Consider the following 19,696-nt stretch of genomic DNA (forward strand, 5'->3'; position numbering starts at 1 on the left):
GGGCGGCGCGCGTGGGAGAAACGGCGGAGGCTGTCGATGGGGGGATGTTAAGGACACGCCCCTCCTTTCGTCTTCATTTTTCCCACACCGCGCAAAGCAAACTCCAAGAACGACTACGATGAGGACCACGACGTGCTGCGGAGTAATCGGTACCTACTTGTAGACGGTAGAGGGAACAGTACTGGAGACACACACACCCACACCCCCCCTCGTTCGCTCACGAAGATCCCTCGTCCTAGCTCGACTCCCCCAATCCTAGACTTATCCAGATAGTGTAAAGTCGCCGCGCTGCTGCTGCGGTTTTTTCTTTTTCTTTTTTTTTTTTTTTTTCCTTTTATCCCCCCTTCTCGTCCCTCCTAACCCACCCTTGCTATTTTTCATAGACCCCCCCTTGGCCCTGCTAGCTTTCTGAGACTTTTCGACTTGGCAGGGTCGATTGGATTTCCCAGGTGGTCCTCTCTGTCTCTCTCTCTCTCCTACTCTCTTTTCTCCGGCGGAAGAGTCCAAGACTGATGGACTTGTCGCGAAAGTAACTCCCTGCCTTGTCTCTCTCAGTCACTCTCACCCCTGTCGCCACCGCATCCCACACACATCCAGGAGCTTGCGATACTTTCAGATACCACATCGCGTACCCCTCGGCCAAGCTCCAGAGCTCCAAGAAGCATAGAGGACCGAAGAGAAGGATAGGTACTTGCATACGGGTAGTCAACAAGAGTCAGACCAGGCCACCAAAAGCAGACCGCCTTGGGACGGGTGGTGCCCGTTTTCTGCCTTTGCCTCCAACTTTTCCTCTCGCACCCTACATCCGAGTCTACACACCCAACCCGCCATCGTACATTAGAGTAAAGGATACCTACTCCGTCGAGCAAGCGTACCGAGTACCTCGTGCCGACACCTCCACTTCGTGCGTGTACCTTGTAGCCGTGGCGCTCGTCTACTCTCTGCGCGGGAGCAAGGTATATGGCGACCGGGACATCATCATCCATCCGTCTCGCCGCCGCTTGAGAATTTGACGTTTTTCTCGACCTTCTTTTTCTTCCCTCCTCTACGCGCAAGTCAACAGTCGGAGAGAAAGAGAGAGAGATCCCCCTCCCCACCTCGCTCACACCGTCACCCCCGTCGAACCTCCAAGGCAGCGCAACCCGAAGAAAGAGGAGAGAGAGCAAAAATAGCGGAAGCTCCATCTCTGCCCAACGCGCTGATCCCCGCCCCCTTCAAGTTCCAAGCCGACCCTTTGGGCATCCGGGCGCATTCGCAGAGTGGGAAAATCCCATTTCCCAAGTTTCAAGAACCACACAGCCGGGAACACTTCAAACCGCTCACTACATCGGGTTCCCAAAGTCGAGTAGGAAGACTTCTCGAGCCGACTCGAATCGAGCTTCCCGTCCCTCGCCGCGCGCCGCCGCCGCCGCGCCTCCTCTTCCGCCCTTCCACTCCCAGCAGACTCCTAGTCCCTACCCTACTACTACGGATACCTTCCTTGGTCCTTGGTCCTTGACACCCAAGATAGGTTCTACAGATACATCCCCAGGTCTACGGATACGAACACCTCGACTCCCAACGACTTAGATCCCCGACATTGGGTTGCCAAGTACCTCTTCCTCCTCCTACCTGACCACACTACTCCTCACCCTCACCCTCCTCTACTTGGTACTATCCGTACCTCTCCGACTTTCACACCGACCTACCCTTCTTGTGCGTACTTCGTACACTTACGTTGCACTTCTCCGTACCGGTATACCGTGGACCACCACTCTGTACCGTACATACAACGTACAGACACGCCGCCATCAGGAAGAGGAACCACCACGGCCCCATGCTTTCATCCAAACACTGAGAGCCTCCAATTGTTGCTGCCCCAGACCCAGAACCCAACCTGATCTCCGTTCCCCGTCCCGGCTTCCCTCAACTCACACAGGCTTCCTGCTTGATTGATTGATTGCTTGCTTGGTCGCTTGGTTGCTCGCTTGTCCTTCTCGCTCCCTCCTATCCTCATCCCCGTCTACTGCTGCTCCCGTCTCTGCGTCGCGTTGCGTTGCGCTGGCCCAGCTTTGAGAGAGACTACTGGACTGGACCGGACCGGAACTGGGACGTCTGGCTCTTCCTCCTCGTTGCCCATAGCTTTTCCATGGCCGCCACCTTCTCCTCGGATCTGGCCTGACCCTATTTTCGCTTCGTCTCTTGTTTTTTCATAAGCATTTGTACGTATGTACATATATATCAAGCATGGATCCTCCGGGGCAGCCTGACAACAAACGCCCCCGTCTCTCGAGCACCAACTCGTGGTCACCACCTGGCGGACCGCAACACCATCTACCACCACTCCACCCGCCGCCCTCGCACCCGTCGACGCCGCACCAACAACATCCTCTTCCGCCTCACCAGCAACACGCGCCGCCGCCTGCGCCATATAACCACCAGCAGCAGCCGCCCCCGTACCCTCCTCGCTCCGTCGAGCCTCATCACCCTCCTCACCCGGCGCCGCAACATCATCCCGACGACCGACGACACCATGAGCCAGAGTCTCCTTACACGCCCATGCAGGACCACTATCGACACCCGCCCTCACCTGCGCACCCGCCTTACCCACCGTTCCCAAACCGAGACCCTGGCGGCGTGAAGAGGGAGCCGCACGACGAGAACCTCTCTCACCCAAGAAGGCCTCATTCGACAGGAGGCGGGCCACAGGACGGCCTCCCTCCTCCGCCGCACTCTGCGCCGCCGCACCCTTCCCACCAACCGTACCCCGACGACTCTCGACGACACATGAGCTACGATAACGGGCCACAGCAGATGCCCCCCACGCCGGGGGGCTACCGAAGCAGCTTTCCTCCTCCTCCCATGGCGCAACCGCCTCCACCACCGCAACATTATGAACAGCAACCGCAGTACCAACCGCAACCCCCTCCCGAGTCGATATACGCACAATTCTCTTCCACCGCCAAGCGCAAGGCAACAAGAGCCTCTCAGGTGCGACTGCGCGAGCCGCCCCTCAACTATATGAGTTTGCGCTGATCATGTGTTTTGTAGGCTTGTGACAGCTGTCGGCAGCTCAAGGCGAAATGTGACGAAACTAAGCCTTGCAAAAGTTGCAGAGAAAAGGGTGTCGAGTGTAAATATCGTGATCCTATTCCAAAGGCGTCAGTCGAGTTTGCCTCCCCTCCCTCAAATAATGTTTCTTGCTGATATTGGAAAACAGGATTGACAAGGGCCAAACCGACATTTTGGAAGCGATTTCTGAGATGAAGAGCGCGATGGAGGCCAAATTCGAGGCGCAGATCGCCGCCCAGCAAAGGTGGATGCAAAATATGGAGCAGAGGCTGAACATGCACAACATCAAGATGGAAGCCGAAGCACCGCCGCTTTCAGATGATTCTCCCGACAAGTCGCTTGTCAAGTCACCGTCGCCAGTTGCCGCGCCGCCTGTGGAAACGTACCCTCAACCCGACGAAGAGATGCACGAGCCGCAGCCCATGGCTGTTGGCGAGACGGACCTGGCCCACCAGATCCACGATACAGATATGGACAACGACGACGCGCCCGACAACCCTCCTGGACCACCTGTAGCGCCGGGTCCCCCTTCGATCCCGGTAAACCACACAACCAGAGCCGACACAATTTTGTTCTGGCCGGGTGTCAAGGAGATGACCCAGGGAATTCTGGAGAGGGAGAATGTCAAGTACCCGCAAGAATACCCCATCGCCCAGGAAGAGAAGCGCGGTGTTCTGCGACTGTACGGGCGCGGAGAAGGAAGCGGACAAGACTCCAACCGCGGCGTTACAAGCATTGCAGCTTCGGAGGCCTTCGGCACAATGGATGTCATGGAAGACAACTTCTCCGAGACTGGAAACTCGCCCTCCCCGGGTGAGGCTTGGGGCCAAGTCGGAGGACTGAGCCCGCCAACGAGCATGGGATACATCAGCGGAACGCTTACACCCGATGGTGCACCTGACTTTTCTGAAGAAAAGGTCAAGGCATACATCAACAGCTTTGAGACTCATGTCCTCACCTTGCATCCAATCATTCTCCCCGGCGACCTGAGAGTCCTTGTCAAACGCTTCTTGGACAACATTGCGCAAACCGAGAAGAAGCCCAAGCCGACTGCACCTGGCGTCGCCAAGTTCGTTGCACCGACGAGCAGCTACCCAGAAATGTCAAACAAGCGGAAGCGGTCTTCGCCAGCAGTAGATCAACCGCAGGAAGAGACGATACAGCTTCCTAAGAAGCCGGGCAGGCCGCATAGGACCATTGAAAACGCCCTTGTGTTGGTCATTCTCGCCTTGGGCAAGATCTGCCTGCACCAGTCCAAGATTCCGGACCTCCCCCGGGACATGGTAGAACACAGCCAGAACTCTCCCATGAACAGGAACGGTTATCCATCTTCCCCCGGTGCGCAGGCTTCGCCTCCGTCATATTCCGCGCATTCGCATTCCTCAGGGTTACCTTCGCCAAAGGAGCAGGCCAATAGTCTTCCCAGCAGACGGCCTTCACTACAGGGCAGCGGCGCCGGCAGCATGAAGTCCAACACGATGAAGCGCAACTACGACATTATTCCTGGTTTGGAATATTTCGCCTATGCCTCTGACATTATGGGCAACCACATGGCTGGCTGGACGATGAAGCACGCGCAGACTTTCATCTTTGCTGGTCTGTACCATGGTCAATTAGGTAGAGTATTGGAGAGTGACGCCATGTTCTTCAATGCCGCACGAGCTCTGAACATGATCATGCGCCGGTAAGTTGACCGAACACGGATACCAGATTGATGGAAACTAATACCCATGCAGTGACATGGACCGCTTCTCAAAGATGAGCCTCGAGAATCCCGTCGAGAAGAAGCGCGACAACATGGTCCTCATCGCATACTGGAGCTGCCTGCAACTCGAAAAGTAGGTCTCATGACACCAGATGGCTGGTCAATGCTAACAACTCTCAAGCGATATCATTGCGGAACTTGAACTTCCACGATCCAGAGGTCTCGACTACGAGCACATTATGCCGTGGCCTAATATGAAGCTCATAGAGAACGAGACATCTGTTAGAGTGCGAGACTCTTACATCGGACAGTTGTACCTGCGAAAGACGCTAAACACCATTCACAACTTGCTCTACGACCCCCAGGACATCCACGTTTCGATCAATGACAAGATGTCTAAAGTGCAGAACTTGGAGGAGCAGCTGAGAAGCATGCAGTGGGTATCAAAGGACTTCCACTTCAACGAGGACGATGAGCCAGCAAAGGAACTCATCGATGCGCGGTTGCGTGCCAAGTACTGGGGCGCTCGAGTCATCATCTACCGGCCCTTTGTCAGATTCGTATTGGAGGTTTCGGACAGGCTGAAGCAGCGCTCTGATGGCTCAGGCATGCTCAACAAGGAGACTGTGGGACACATTGGCGTCTTCACCCAACACGACGCGACTGCGTTCGTCGGGCAAGGCTCTCACGGAATCCGTCGGCACGATGAGCTTGACCCAGAAGTCAAGGCATACGCCGAAAGAGGTATCAAGGCCCTCATTCAGAGTACCCGGGCCTTCCACGGTGTCGACAGCAAGCGTCTTCTCGTCACCAACATCTTTGGCACAGCCCATGCGTAAGTTGTGACTTTCCCCCTAATGATTTGGGACAATACTAACGACCACAGGCAATGGGGCAACCTCTTGATCTTGGCAGCAGCCTTCAAGGACCCGTACTTGCACCATCTCGTGTCTGCTGAAGAACTGAAGATGCTGTTCCGACGCACCATTAGCATGCTTGATATGCATGCCCAGTCATCTAGCTCGCTAACGATTGACATGCATATCCTTCAACACATCGAGAAGGAGCTCTTCACCGAAAACCCGAGGGTTGGCTCCAGCAGCTTCGGCAGCACCAACAGCCACACGGGGCCTACCATCCCCCCGCCTCCGCCACCCTCGTCCGCACCGCCGGCCCATCACCACCACCACCCGGGCCCCATGTCCATGGCATCCTTCATCGAACCTCACCACCGCAGCGCGAACAACTCTCCAAACCAGGGACACCGCTCGTTGAGCAACGGATCGGGTCACGGTCACCCGCAGAACCACGGACACGGCTACCACGGGCATCCCGGACACCCCGGACACCCTGGACACCCTATGCAGATGTAAAGAACGGGAAACCTCCCCACACGCAGCGACCTCTACCAAAGCGGAGAAACAGTACACGAAGAAGACTCCCCTGCGCGCGCTCGCGATTTTCAAATGACGACAGAAACACCGGGGACCGGGATGGAAATATTTTGGTATTATGGAAAGCTTTTACAAAAGGCAACAGACTAATTGGGAGGAATCAAAATCTTGGGCGGAACGAAATGCCAATGTGTGTGCGCGGGCCAGAGGAAAAAGGAGACGGGACAGACGCTTCCCACCCTCCGCTCTTGGTCATGAAATTCTTCATACCCCAAACAACAAACATCCATGAACCGGCGTTTTGCGAATTCGAAATTCATTTTTCAACTTCATTTCTCGTACCTACTTGGAGATCACCTTGACCCCTGGAAACCCCCGGAAACCGGAAAAAACACTTTTTGTTATAAAGGAACCGCTATACGATTACGCAGTACAAAAAATATAACCCTCGAATTTATCACCTTTCACGGTATTTTGACCGGATCTCCCTTGGTTTTGTGACAGCTTATATTGCCTCCGTATACGCATTGGCGAGATGGTGCTCTACCGGACCGAAAGTCTTTCATCAATTACGGCCGACGTGTCAGCGATGCAATATATACACCTACGCTCGAACCTGGACGATGAAGCCGACGGATAAGGGAGGAAGGAAAGGGGATGGATGCGGAGGGGCAGCATTCTGGAGTGGTAGGCCGGCGGTTAAAGGGGGTGATGGGGCCAAGCAGGAGAGAGGAGGGGGCAACGGGGAGAGGAGAAGATGGGATTTGGACAAGTGCTTTTGTTCTTTTACTGCCACTCTCTGTCGTTATCAGACGGCGCTGGACCTCCGCAGGGTCGTTTTTGAAATCGGTTCGGTGGACAAAAGGGAGGGGGGGAAAGGAAAGGAGGAGGGTGGATTAGGGGGCGAGCAGGCAGGTGGAGGAAGGATTTTGCATATAAAAGACAAGACTCGTAGCCGAGTTCTTTGGTTCGCGCCCTCTTGTTGTTTATCTTTTTTTCTTGTCCTTTTTCTCTCTCTGCTTCTGGTTGGTTGTTGAAACAACACACCTCCCTCCAAACAAAGCATTGCGTTTGCGTTTGCGTATTTGTTTTTTGGTACTACGTTTTTTGGGCAGCATTTGCAAAAACCTTTTTTCTATATATAGTTATCCTATTTCCATGGGGACTTTTTTTCATATTTTTCATCATCGTCCGTGTTGTCGAGGTCGTGGCCGTTGTGGTTTGTCCCCCCCTCCCCCTCATTCTCGGAGAACTGGATTCACCTAAATGTTGGTTCTGCTTTTTCGGTTCTGGTTGTTATGGCGGGGTCTGGAAGTTGGTGGTTTCATCTGGAAAGGTTTGAGGGCGGGAAGTGCAGTTTTGTCTGTGAATTGAAGGCTTGTTCTATTTCTAGGGTGAGATTATCATTAGTTTTTGTTCTCAGTGGAGGAGATACCAAACGAGGAGATTGAGAGAGAAAGAGAGAGAGAAAGAGGCGTGGTGGGAAGTGCTTCTTCTTTCTCTTTTGAATTATGTTTTTGTTCCTTAGTATATTAGTACTATCATGAAAACTATTACCCTGGAACTTGGTTTCTCCTCTTGATACGGGTGAATATGGTGATGGATGATTTAACATGGTTGTTTACTCGCTCCTGTGGCGGAGTATCTACAGATTGATCCAAATAGAACAGCGGTTCGACTCGTGGCCCCAGGTCAGGGAGCTTGGAGAAACAGAGCAGCCTTTCGCCAGTCACCTACAAACTCCTAGGGAACATTGATCCGTGGGAGAAGGAGGGCGGGGTTGTTTGCAATGTCCGTCCGTCACGTCCGTTCGCGACTTTCCAAGAAAGACAAAAAAAAATCATGAGAACTGAGCGATGGCGAGGTCTGCAACCTCTTCATATATCGACACAGTCCAATGCCATCGAACCCCCCCGGGAAACCGAATGAGCGCAAACCCCACACCGACACCCACGCAATCCGCATAGTAGTAGTAGTAATAGTACCCTTGTATAAAAACTGACGTGACAAGTAACGTCCCCGTCACACCACACTCAGCTAATTGAAGAATACATGTACTTTGTACAATCAATTAATCACATATCCGTTACTCTCTGGGACGACGAAAAAAATTACAGATACATCAGATTTGCTTTCGCCTCACCTGTTTCAGGGCAAAGATGTGGGAACAATGACAAGCCGTAAATACTAAATGTAGGGTAAACCAACAATAGGCCAGCACCCAGCACCCAGGCCCCCTCCGCCTCCCCGGTCTCGGGTATCCTGATCGCTGATGGAATGGTTTACTTGTGTATGCCGTATATCGTGCCGCTTTGCATTGCGGCCGAAGATTTTACGTCCGAAAGGCAGCCCAGGTGCAACACACACGCACACACGCACACGCGCACACGTGCAGGACAGGGACCACGAAAAGAGACATCTGCATTAGTAGAGAAATTCAACCCCTTCGCCTTACTACCCAACTTACCAAAACTTTTGCCGCGCCGCCTTACTACACCTCAGTGAGACTCATGTTTCCTGTCACCGTGACCGCAAGTTGTGAATGCCGTCCGTCCGTCCGTCCAAGTAAGGAAATTCCCTCCCGTACCTGGGCTACTTGGGGTCATAACTTCTATCACCTATAACATTACAACTCTCGAACAAACCCCCTTCCCCCTCCCCCTTGCACTTTGCGCTTTGCCCCCCCCCTGGTGTAGGTTGTAACCCAGCACACATAGGTATCCGTAAAACCGGTGTGAGAGCAATTCGAACAAAAAATGTGATCGATTTTGGGAGCGGGACTTGGCGGGTTGGGAATCGGGATTGCATCAGTCATGAATCACTTTTTATTCTTTCTCTTTCGCACACTAGGCTTTTCGGTTTCCCTGTCAAACGGACGGACGGTTTGCGACTTTGACACTTTGACAGCTACTTAACCCCCTTTTCTTCATTTTGCATTGTACTTCAACTAGGTTCACCAAAACGACGGCAAAATATTCCCAACGAGGTAGGTAGTGATAGTAGGAACCCGGAACGGCAGAGCAGGGGATACGCGCACACGGCTTGGCAAGCTACATGATACTACCTTTTAGCACCTTAGGCCCTTGAGTAAAAGGTGAGTTGTAAAAAGGGCAAAAGCACATTCAGCAATTCCCGAGGCCGCCATATGCTGGGCCTGGGTTTGGGTTGAGGAGAGAGGGAGAGAGAGTGATCGGGCCTGGCTGGCGTAGCATTCCCGCCCTCTCCCGCACTTTTCACACGATTAACGACCTAGAACACTCCAAAGCCGCCCCAACAGATCCAAGGAACCGGTGGATGGGGGATGGGGGGATGTGTTTGTGGCGGTCTGCTGGGTGTCACCGAGTCCTGTCATCTGCTGCGTGGCGGCGGCGTCGTCGTCGTGTTCTACAGCTCAAAGTGCCAGATCAACGTTTCGACACAACGTCAAAAAACCTGAAATAAGGGATCGAGGCCTGGTGCCTGCTACCCGTAGGGGGGGCGGACGCCGCGGGACTGACGGACCGGGACCCAGTGCCATGGGATCAGTTCTCTTGAGCCGTGTGGCTCCCCCCTTCTGCCTTCTCCCAGGGGCATGGGTACGGGAGCGGTAGTAGAGCACATCCCAGGTTGATATGATAAGTGCGGTTGTTGGCAATAGTACTCGGTAGTAAGTGACGGGGAGGGGGGAAGAGGGTCCTTGCACCTTCACTTGGGTTACCGGGAGAAAAGGTGCGCCCTTTCTTCTGCACGGTCGGACGGGATGGACGGACACGGCGATGGGGGACGTAGGGTATGTGGCTGACGGGGGAGAAAGGCTGGACAAGGCGAGGCCGGCGGCGGCGGCGGCGCGGGCGGTTTGACACGCAGGTGGGACGCGGGGCGTGGGAAAGAGGTGGTGGTCGCGATGGCCGTGATGGTCGTCTTTGAACGTACACACGGCGCCCTAAGGGGTCTAGGACGAGGGCAGCGGGAGAGAACCAGAACCAGAACCAGAACCAAAGGTACGGGGAGGGGAGGGCTGCGGGCACGGGATGAGGCGGTAAGGCAACGGGAAGACCATACTCTGTTTGGGAGGTTGTGCCGGGTTAGGGGTTTATGAAATGTGATTTTTGGTGGTTTCGGCTTGGGCACCTGGGTCAGTCAACATTACTTGGAGACTCGGAGTTGGAGGTGCTAAGATTGGATTTGGGGTGGTTGCGTTGCAATTCTTGGGCGATTTTGAGATTCCCGGCCTTCTGCGGTCATCGTAGGATATGGGGAAAACGGCAAAAATGTGATGGGAAAGTGACGGGAACAAGCATAGGGAATACAACCTGGCAAAGGGGGGGCGTGTGAGCAAGGCAGAGAGGTTGACGACAAGGTAGCTTTGCGGGTTTGGGTGAGAAGGTGGTGAGAGCCTCGAGTTTTTTGGAGACTAAAACTGATGATTGGGCTCTGCAGAGAAGCTCTTTCGTCGTTCTGGCTGACGTTGTCACTCACAAGTCACTCGACCTCAAAGGTACTTTGGGACGGCACGGACTGAGAGACTGATCGAGAGGGAGTAAGAGCAGGGCGGCGTCAGCGGCAGAGAGAGGGTGAGGTGATGCAAGGACATGAAAGAAGGTCGCAGCGCATGTGCTGCTGCTGCTGCTGCTGCGTTGTGCTGCGCAGCCATCTCGTTTGAGTGATTCTATCAGGAATGAGAAGTGACGAAAGGAGAGGGGGAGCGTGGAGGGGGGCGTCGACCAAGTATTATGTAGACTCTACAAAGTAACGCATAGAAAGTCTGGAAATGGGGGCGGGAAGAGCAGAACATGCCAGATATAGGTAATCCATTGCCGGTATGAGACCTGTACAGGAAGAAGAAGAAAAAGCAAAGAAACAGAAGCCAGACAGAGTTACCCAAAGTTACGTTACTAAGGTAGTGTAAAAGGAGGTGCTAGACTCGCTTTCGACTTTAACTATCGTAAAACCCTGGATAGCATTCCAAGAGACTTGTTGAAGTGTGTGTGTGAGAGTGAAGTGTGTACACGAATAGAGGTGCCTAGCCAGCAGCGCGACGCTGACAGGGATGCGTTTGCTGGTGCTAACGCGCAGTATTCTCTGGAAATCTGATAGCTCGCCTCGATTGCCGATTAGTGAACTGCGCTAGGACGGCATTAAAGCGCCATTATGGAATCCCCTCCTGGTGATGGTAAAATTGAGATGAGAAAGCGTGAAAGTACGCGTTAAGAAAGGAACAAAAAAAAAGGTTTTCGCTCTAGTTTGGTCTTGGGGGTATTGACTCGTCACCACCCCCCTCCGTCTGAATCCGCGGCGGTTTGACCGCTCTGGGATATGGAGATGGTAAGAGATATGGTGAGATGTACGGATAGATTGAGTCGCTCATGTGAGATACTGCAGTCGCAACTTGTTATGGACGCGGATATGTTTTGACGAAAGACCCTGGCATTTTGATCTCCAAAGGATTATTGGTCCCCTCCCCGCCCCACGCCTTGTGAACGCATCAGTGATCACCCAACCTCGTGGTCTAACGGTCAGACTGGGTTGGTGAGATTTATTCCGGGGAAATATTATCCATAATGTGCTGTGGCCACTGACACGGTCCCGAATGCGACCAAGGCCTGCCCCCAAGACTGGGGAAAATAAAGAGGTTTTGCAAAGGAAAGAAAAAAAAAGGCAAATAAAGGAAAAGGAATGTCTTGGGAAGAAGTTGTATGAGATGGCGGCGGAGGCTGGAGCTTGTTGGCAGAAAAGCTCAACGAAGGAGGGGTGTGCGAGTTGTGTAAGCTCCTGGTTGGTGGATAACACCCCCAGATGGAGAGAGCTTAGAGAGCTTCAGAGCCAAAGAGAGTGAGATTCTGAGAGATGCCTGAACATCATAGGAGAGAGAGAGACACAGAGGGTGGGGACATTTGGTTCATTCTCGTGTAACCAAACCTCTTGTCTCGGAGCTACAGCGTGGCACGCGGTGTATTTTTGCTTTTTCCTTTACCTGCGTCCTATGCCCTGCCTGCGTGTGCGGCGTGTTGCCTGCCGCGTAGCATCGGCCGCCGGGTCGAAGACAAGTGAAGGCCAAGGGGTGTGCGAGGAGTGACAGTCTATATCCCATAGCGTGGTAGTGGACGAAAAGTAGTGCGAACAGTGGTCGGCGATTCAAATTATTGACGACTCAGTGAGCAGAAAAAACCAGAAGACAGCTCCCCGAGAGATAGCTTTGGTCCTTGGATAGGTCCTCTGTCCCTGCTCGTCGGTAGCCGGTTTGGGAACCAGTGGATACGGGACAGCAGTATCCGTAAGACGGCAGACATTGGACAAGGCGGGCAAAATTGGCCAAGCAGCGTGTTGAAAATAGCGATGGGTGTAGGTATCCATACGAAAATGACGAGACGCATGTACTCCGTAAGCGACGACGATTCGGCGGTCGACGCGAAGCGAGGATGATCGGCCGGGTCATGTGCAACCATCGAGTCTCGACCGACCACGACGTGCCGCTGAAGTGATTTTCCAGGATTTTTTGCATGCCGACTCCTTTCGGCGCGCCGCACGCGCTTGAGGCGGACGACGAATCATGGCTGGATCGTACAGTAATCTTGGAAGGCTGGGCCTCTATCCCGTATCCGTTCTCATGGAAAGATCCGCAGGCAACAAGGCTCAAAGACGGATTCTTCGAGGCGATTCGACGCTCGCGGGCGGACGGCGTGTGCGGAGTGTACGGAGTGTGCGAAGTACGCGCAATAAGAGCGAGATGGTGATGCCTGATATGCGATGTGATGTCTGGCTCGCCTTGCCGGACATGCTTCAAAAGTTTTGCCGCGGGCTTCATGGTGGTCAACATCTCGCCGTGATAGCACCGTCCACCATGGTGTTTTAGTTGCCTCAAGTCAACCATGGATGAGTATGTCTCGGTTCCGATGCTGGAAAAGCATGACCAACAGAAATGCGCGTAGTTGTTGAGGTTGAAACCACATCCAAATGAAAAGAAGTGAGGTGCAGTTGCAGTAGGATCTTCTCAGCTCAGCGCCCCAGCGCCCCTAGTGCCGCCCGGAAGGCATGGACTCCAAGGAGGGACGTTCCCTGTGGACATGGAAGGAGCCGCTGTCAGGCAGAGAAAATCCCCCGACCACGTCCTGCTATCCGTACGCCGTACTGGGAATCTGGGGCCTAAGCTGAGGGTTACACAACACAGTAAGCCAAGGTAGGACGAAAGAATGCCGATGGTGTGCGAGCTGGGAGCTGGAGGTGTGCAGGGTGAGCTCTAAGGGAGCTCCAGGGATGGCCCGGGTAACTCAAAGAGGCAATGCGGTGCTACTGCTGTTCGTACCTTGGTATTCCGTAGCTTAGGTAATCATCGGATGGCGGGGCTTTGTTTCGGCCGGGCTCTGGTGCCTTCCTGACGGACAAGGTGCCCCACCTCCGCCTCCGTCCCGACCGTCACTTGTTCAACGCCGGACAATCTGTAACGTCACTCCTTAGAGCCTCCGCGCCGGACTCCCGTCGTGCTTCCTCGGGCCTACAAACACATTGTGTACCTGCAAGCTCGTCACCGGCCGCATAGAAGACCCGAACCAGCATCAAACACAACCACCTACGATGACTCCCTGACCCGTCTCTCATCCGCCTCTCATCTCACTACACCACCGAGACGCCTAAACCCTTCATCCCAACCTCACTCCCACCACAATCTCCCCCATCTACAACAATGTCATCCATCCCCCAAACCCTCTGGTCCGCCCAGATCCCCCTCCACATAATCCACCCCTCCGCCCCAAACACCCCGCTCGTCACCTCCCTGCCGCGCTTCTCCTACCTAGCCCTCCTCGTCCCCCGCTGCTCCGCCTTCTTCCGCCACCCCGTCTCCGCCTTCCACCACGAGGACCTCCTCCTCCGCAACCTACCCCTCGGCCTCCTCGTCGACCTCTACCAGCCGACGTTACCGTGGCGCCTGACCGTCAGCGATGGCGATAGCTGGGATATCGGTGACACCTTTCTCAACTGCGTCAAAGAGGTGAGTAGAGTTACGAAAGAGACATGTCTTGTCTCTTTCTCCAACCTCTTTTCAGTGTCTTTCATCAACCTCTTTCATTGTCTCTGTTTCTCGAACCCCCGCCCCCTTCCCGTCATGTCTTCACTGTCGCTCCCTTGTCTCATCCTATACATTGAGAATCAAATTTACCCATCTTCTCGGCTACATGCCCATTCCACGCTACCTGAACATATGTCTCTCATCCCAAAGCTGTTTTTTTGCTTTTACACAACGCCACGAGACAAACACATCATCACCTGCCCCTCCATCTTTCCACTTTCCACATTCTCCTCCGTCATCACCTCACACTGGAACACAAACCCACATCGAACAAAGAACGCTCCAGACATTCTTCTCCAAATCCCAGTTCTTAACCTTGCCTCACCTGACTCAAAAATGCCCCTAATACACTCTAAGTTACCCCCCCAAAAACAGGCAGATTTCGTCCGCTACGGCAACGCAAAACGCATAATGTCCCTCTCCAAAGCAGACACCTCGTCCCTCTGGAACGCAGTCCAAGACAACGACTACGCCTCCTTTGCAAAAATAAACGCCCTCCTCCTCAACGCCCCCACCCCCCTCCGCAACGTGCCCCTGCGCGTCTACATCCCGTCCTCGCCCCCGCCCGGGACCGGCAGCAACACCGTCACCAACACCGATACCACATCACCACCACCAACACCAGCACAAGCAGGAGACACCCCCGGAGCAGGCGCCTTCAAAGTCCTCCAAACCCTCGTCCCCCCCGTCATCCCCGGCACCCGCACCCGCCAGACCCTAGGCCGCGCGCTGCAGGCCCACCTGCCCAGCTTATTCCCCTCCAGCCGGGACCCCATCCTCGCCAACGTCGTGCTGCACGGCTCGCCCGTGCCGTTTTCGGCGCCGTTGGAGGATTTGATGCGCGAGGCGGCGTATCCGGACGGTTGGCTTTGTTTGGCTGTCGTGTTGCTGTGAGAAGAAACGAGTTAGAGGGAGGGGGTTGGGGGGCGGTTAAGGATATGGGAGATGGTTGTGTGGAGGGTCTATGGATAGCACGTAGCATGGAGGGCGTCCTAAGGATTAGGCTGGGGTATTGGAGTTCATTGGAGTTCGCAATTAAATGCAGCATTTTCCGCGTCAAAGGTTATGAGGGTTGGTTTCCCGGTACATGTTTGCTATAAACCCTCGTGTTTGCTTGACATACGAGTCGTTGGGGAATATTAGCAGCCAGCAGAGGAATACTCACTCCGTTCTGAGATCTTATTTTTCTTTATTAAATATAGTAGTGGTAATCAAGAGAGCTATTCTATAAACATTCTCGTAGACCAGGTTTGCGATAAGGTCACAAGTATAGAACAAACCGAGCCGGCCGGAAGCACGAAGCATCAAGAATCAAATCTACTCAGCCGTCTACCTTACCTTACATATGGCGGTCCAAACCCACCCTGGTCAAATTCCGACCGGCCAGCACCAGGCAGCAAGCCATTCAAATCAGCAAACAACGCCTGCGTATGCGTGTCATAATACATATCATCGCGACTGAAATCAGCCTCCCCAAAATCCTGGCCCGTAAACTGCACAGCCACATCCGGCGGCACGGGCGTAGGCTGGATCATCGCCGTCGTCTCCTCCTGTGAACTTTGATGCTGCTGCAGCAGCTGCGGCGGCGTCTGTGTCTGCATCCGCTGCTGTTGTGCCGGATCGTCTTCGCGCCTGGAAGAGGAAACCCCGTTGGCTGGGGAGGCACGACTTGCTTCATCGGACTCTGTGCGCGGCGGCGTCGTGGAGATGTTGGCATCGTGGATCTGTCGGAGACCGCGACGCGCCATCCATGCCTCGTAAATCCTTTCCTGGAGCTGGTTGAATGCAACGCGGTCGTACATGGCGGCCCTCCTTTCGTCGTTTGCGAAGTCAGGATCTCGCGAGGCTAGGTAATCCAGCATCATATCCGTCCCAATACTGGTCTGGAATTCTCGTAAGCTGCAGAGGTCCTCCGACAGCACTCCATCGATATACGGCGACGACGGCCGCGGCTTCGAAGGGAATACAATATCCCAGATAGTGAACCATTGCTCTTCCGGGCTGTGGCTTGGGTTCGCGCGCTTTGAGACCTGTCGCATTCGACCCTGGGAGAGGCCCTCGTGGCTGGGAATGTACCCCTCGCTAACTACCTCACAGCGCCGTGCACGCGCGTGCTGGTCTCGCGTTTCCTCGTCCTGGAAGGCGGCGCCGCAGCAGGGGCAAGTGATGGGCGCGGCATGAAACCGGTAGAGGTGGCTTTTGACATACTTTATCTGGCTGAGAACTTTCTTATAGCATTGGCGGTGGTTATCGGGGTCATTCTTCCAAAAGGGGCACGCAAACATCAACTTCGATGGGTTCGATGGGACTTTTGGCTTCTTGAATCCCGGTATCACGTTCGAGTCCCCGCCATCTGAGGCGTCTTGGTCGGGTAGGTCGTCGGAGTGCGAGCGTTTCCTCGACGAACGACCGGAGTCGGGCGTGTTGGTGTTGACGCGTTGGCCCGAGGCTCGTCGGCCTTGTCCACCCCTTTCGCGGACGTTCCATTCTTGGTAGCGTTGAAAGATGTTGCCGACAATGACGTCCATGTGCGATGCTAATGGATCATCCCGATTCAGTTGACACGGCTCCACGGGGGAGTCCGGGACCGAGAAGACGCTCGACTCGATGGATGATTCATCTCCACTGTCGTTGGCAGAGTCGGACTGCTCCTCGACGGCAAGGAAGGATGGCCGAGGTGTCAGGTTTGCGTGCCAGTTGAGAGGGAGGTTGGGCGGTCCGGAGACAGGTCGCGCCAATTTAAGTGAGGTGGACTGAAGGGGCCGTTCAAGCTGTGCGCGAGCTTCAATTGAGGTGTCGAGATGTAGGCTCGGCCTAGCGGCGCGTGGGTCTGTAAAGGAGACGGGGTGGCCATCTGCGTCCTCGAAAAGGGATAAGCGATTCATAGCCCTCCGAGTGAGGTCATCTCCAAACGTAGAACTTCTCCGGATGGATGGTGATCCGATGAGCGAAGGCTGTTGTTTTGGAGCATTATCCTCGGGGACAGGCGGAATGTCCGTTGAAGTCATGCTGGGTGCCCTCATGGCCCTAGGCGCTCTCATGACCCTGATACTCGATGTTGGGGGTCGTGGGCTACCAACTGGGTCGCGCAGAGCCGTGGTTCCCTTCATTCGTCGCAGGCCTTTGACGGAAACGGAGAGATCACTGCCATATATATGCGTCTCTGCGTCCAGGCTTTCCCTGCTGATCGCCACTCTTTCGCCTTGCTTCGATAGTGCCTCGCATATTTTCGTCTTCTGCGTTGGAAGTCTAATCTCTTTCGGTGCAGGAGTTGGATCATTAGGTGAATGAGTAACGACAACGGCGCTATGTCTACGTAGATGCCTCTTGCGTCGTCGCGGCACACCCAAGGTCCCGTCGCTGTCCGACTGAGGTGATGGGCATCGGCGTATGAGGATGTTGGACCCCGGTCGCTGATAGATCTTGACGTCTCTGGTCCTCACGTCCTGATACTCAGAAGAGTCTCCGCTCCCGTCACGACTTCGTCGCCGCGTATCCGACCCATAGCCGGAATCACCCGAGATCCTCTTGCAGTGTCTCTCCTCTGTCGAACCCGGCCGCTCTTCCAAGCTGTCAACTGACGGGCTTCCCCTCTGGTGTTTCCTCGGGTTATGTGGCTGTGGTTGTTGTGGTTTGACACGATATGCCAGGCTAGGCATGTTTTCCGATTCAAACGACGAGTGGCGCCGGTCTCCAGATTGCAGCGGAGTATCGAAGGTCCAAGAAAGCGGACGCTCAAAAGAGACTGCACAAGGTGAAGGCATTTCGGAAACGTCGGTGTTGTGGTTGACGATGGATGCGCGGCGGGATGAGCGGTTCATGTGAAGGAATTGATATGCAAGGTCTCTGGAGGCCTCATCGACCCTTGCTGATGCGACAGCAGATGGCCTCGATGATGCGACACCATCGTGTACTTGTGTTGCATCAAGCCTGGTCATACGGCTGCTTGCAATTGTCTTGTGTCCCATGCTGCCCAGAAAGGAAATGCCAAAAATTACCGATGGGAAATCCGCAATTGCGAAGCAGAAAAATGTGGAAAAAAGGCGTCAGAAACAACGAGAAGAATGAGAGAGGGAGAAAGGAGGGGGAGAGCAGGCTCTGAAATGCCCTCGAACTAAAGCCACAGCGACAATTCGAAAGGGCGCATTTGCGCTGTTGTTCAAGTATGCAGGCTGTGCCATGCCAGGGGGGTCGACGATCCGCACCAAAATCCAGGCAATCGTATGCAGGTGTAGCCAATGATGACGATCATGGTGACCGAAAATATCCTTTCGCTCCTTTGGACACGACTCAAAGATGGTAGTCTGCGAGACTCAAGGATTGCGCAGCGTCGCGCAGATGATGCGCGAGGTGTTCTTTCCCCTTCCCCACGATTTATCAACTGAGATTCATGAGAGATCTGGAAAGCCTCACTGAGGCCAACCGTAGGCTAAACAGCGCATCCGTGCCTTTGCGATTCCCTCAATTGAGCAGAACTTGCTGCTGGCCAACCGCGCAGGTCGACGGTTGAAATGGCATCCTCAGGTTCCCTATATGTATTGAAGCTGTTCCGTGCTGCGATCTGAGGCATCTCGTAGATACTATCGCGAACATTCACCCTCGTACAACTGTAGTCGTGCATTGCAACCTGCAAGAAATCAATCAAACCAAACACCAATAATCTCTTACCCCTTTTCTTCCCCACGATGTCTCAACGATCCGCACCGTCTGGTACCACCACCTCAAATGGCGGGTAAGCTTTTGCCTCTTTGCCTCTCTGGCTCTGATCAGTGTGGTCGCAGGATTATGAATGCTGACGGTTCGGTGGGTTGGTGTGTGTGTGTAGAGCCGGTGCCTATTACACGGCGCCAGCGCCTCAGATGGACAGGTATCTTCGAAGCCCGATGGAGCTGCCCGAGAGACTTGTCTCCATTGGGAACGGCACCTCGTCAACGCGGACGAGTTCGAGCAGCCGCCAGCAGACGCAGCGCTCCATAACAGCGTGGGATGCGAGATGGACGCAAACTGGCCAATCGTCGTGAACGGGACCCCCTAGCTTGCATGACGTTGGAAGACCAGGGCTGTCAGGCACGATGTCAGCATTTCGCGAGACGTAGATAAGGAACCAACAGGACCAGCCGAGGGAGCGAAGACGGTTGGTAACGTTCGGAGGATATGAAGCGCTGTTGAAGGCGCTATTGCAGTCGTGTGAGCGCAAGACAAGAAAGACTCGGAGACGCAATGAATGTACAGATGAGACATGAAACAAGAAGAGTACGAAAGAAAAAAGAGAGAGACAGAGAAGAGACAGAGAAAGCTGTCAAAGGAAGCTGTCTAGATTTAGACGCCGAGGGGAGCATGGTGGGGTTGGTGGGGTTGCTATGTACGATAATGGCATCGACAGCTTGTCACTGTAGTCGATAGATGCATATACCCACTTCACTATCTGTAATACCTCTTTTCTAAGTCCCCCGGCATTTCGGCCGTTCCTTGCGCGAAGCTCCCACTTATAAACCGGCCAGC

At 54.3% G+C, this 19,696-nt stretch overlaps 6 protein-coding genes across 6 annotated transcripts; 3 read left to right on the top strand and 3 right to left on the bottom strand.

The window, feature by feature from the left end:
• Nucleotides 1–400: 400 nt before the first annotated feature.
• CCOS01_05493 (uncharacterized protein) lies at nt 401–697 on the bottom strand (the record flags this gene model as incomplete). The annotated part of the gene is made up of 1 exon (XM_060453672.1): nt 401–697. The coding sequence occupies one exon, from the start codon at nt 695–697 to the stop codon at nt 401–403; it is 297 nt and encodes a 98-aa protein (XP_060315444.1).
• Nucleotides 698–2,226: 1,529 nt separating this feature from the next.
• CCOS01_05494 (uncharacterized protein) lies at nt 2,227–6,129 on the top strand (the record flags this gene model as incomplete). Its single annotated transcript, XM_060453673.1, has 6 exons — nt 2,227–2,970; nt 3,031–3,140; nt 3,200–4,735; nt 4,788–4,889; nt 4,938–5,591; nt 5,643–6,129. 6 exons carry the CDS (start codon nt 2,227–2,229, stop codon nt 6,127–6,129), a joined length of 3,633 nt encoding a protein of 1,210 aa, XP_060315445.1.
• Nucleotides 6,130–12,280: 6,151 nt separating this feature from the next.
• CCOS01_05495 (uncharacterized protein) lies at nt 12,281–13,000 on the bottom strand (the record flags this gene model as incomplete). The annotated part of the gene is made up of 1 exon (XM_060453674.1): nt 12,281–13,000. One exon carries the CDS (start codon nt 12,998–13,000, stop codon nt 12,281–12,283), a length of 720 nt encoding a protein of 239 aa, XP_060315446.1.
• An 810-nt stretch (nt 13,001–13,810) lies between these two features.
• Nucleotides 13,811–15,088, top strand: CCOS01_05496 (autophagy protein Apg5; the record flags this gene model as incomplete). Its single annotated transcript, XM_060453675.1, has 2 exons — nt 13,811–14,116; nt 14,570–15,088. 2 exons carry the CDS (start codon nt 13,811–13,813, stop codon nt 15,086–15,088), a joined length of 825 nt encoding a protein of 274 aa, XP_060315447.1.
• Nucleotides 15,089–15,528: 440 nt separating this feature from the next.
• On the bottom strand, nt 15,529–18,162 carry CCOS01_05497 (uncharacterized protein; the record flags this gene model as incomplete). The annotated part of the gene is made up of 1 exon (XM_060453676.1): nt 15,529–18,162. The coding sequence occupies one exon, from the start codon at nt 18,160–18,162 to the stop codon at nt 15,529–15,531; it is 2,634 nt and encodes an 877-aa protein (XP_060315448.1).
• A 717-nt stretch (nt 18,163–18,879) lies between these two features.
• On the top strand, nt 18,880–19,215 carry CCOS01_05498 (uncharacterized protein; the record flags this gene model as incomplete). Its single annotated transcript, XM_060453677.1, has 2 exons — nt 18,880–18,926; nt 19,014–19,215. 2 exons carry the CDS (start codon nt 18,880–18,882, stop codon nt 19,213–19,215), a joined length of 249 nt encoding a protein of 82 aa, XP_060315449.1.
• Nucleotides 19,216–19,696: the final 481 nt, after the last annotated feature.

The sequence above is a fragment of the Colletotrichum costaricense genome (genome assembly GCF_030867565.1).
Source record: "Colletotrichum costaricense strain IMI 309622 chromosome Unknown Scaffold_5.1, whole genome shotgun sequence".
Lineage (NCBI taxonomy): Eukaryota > Fungi > Ascomycota > Sordariomycetes > Glomerellales > Glomerellaceae > Colletotrichum > Colletotrichum costaricense.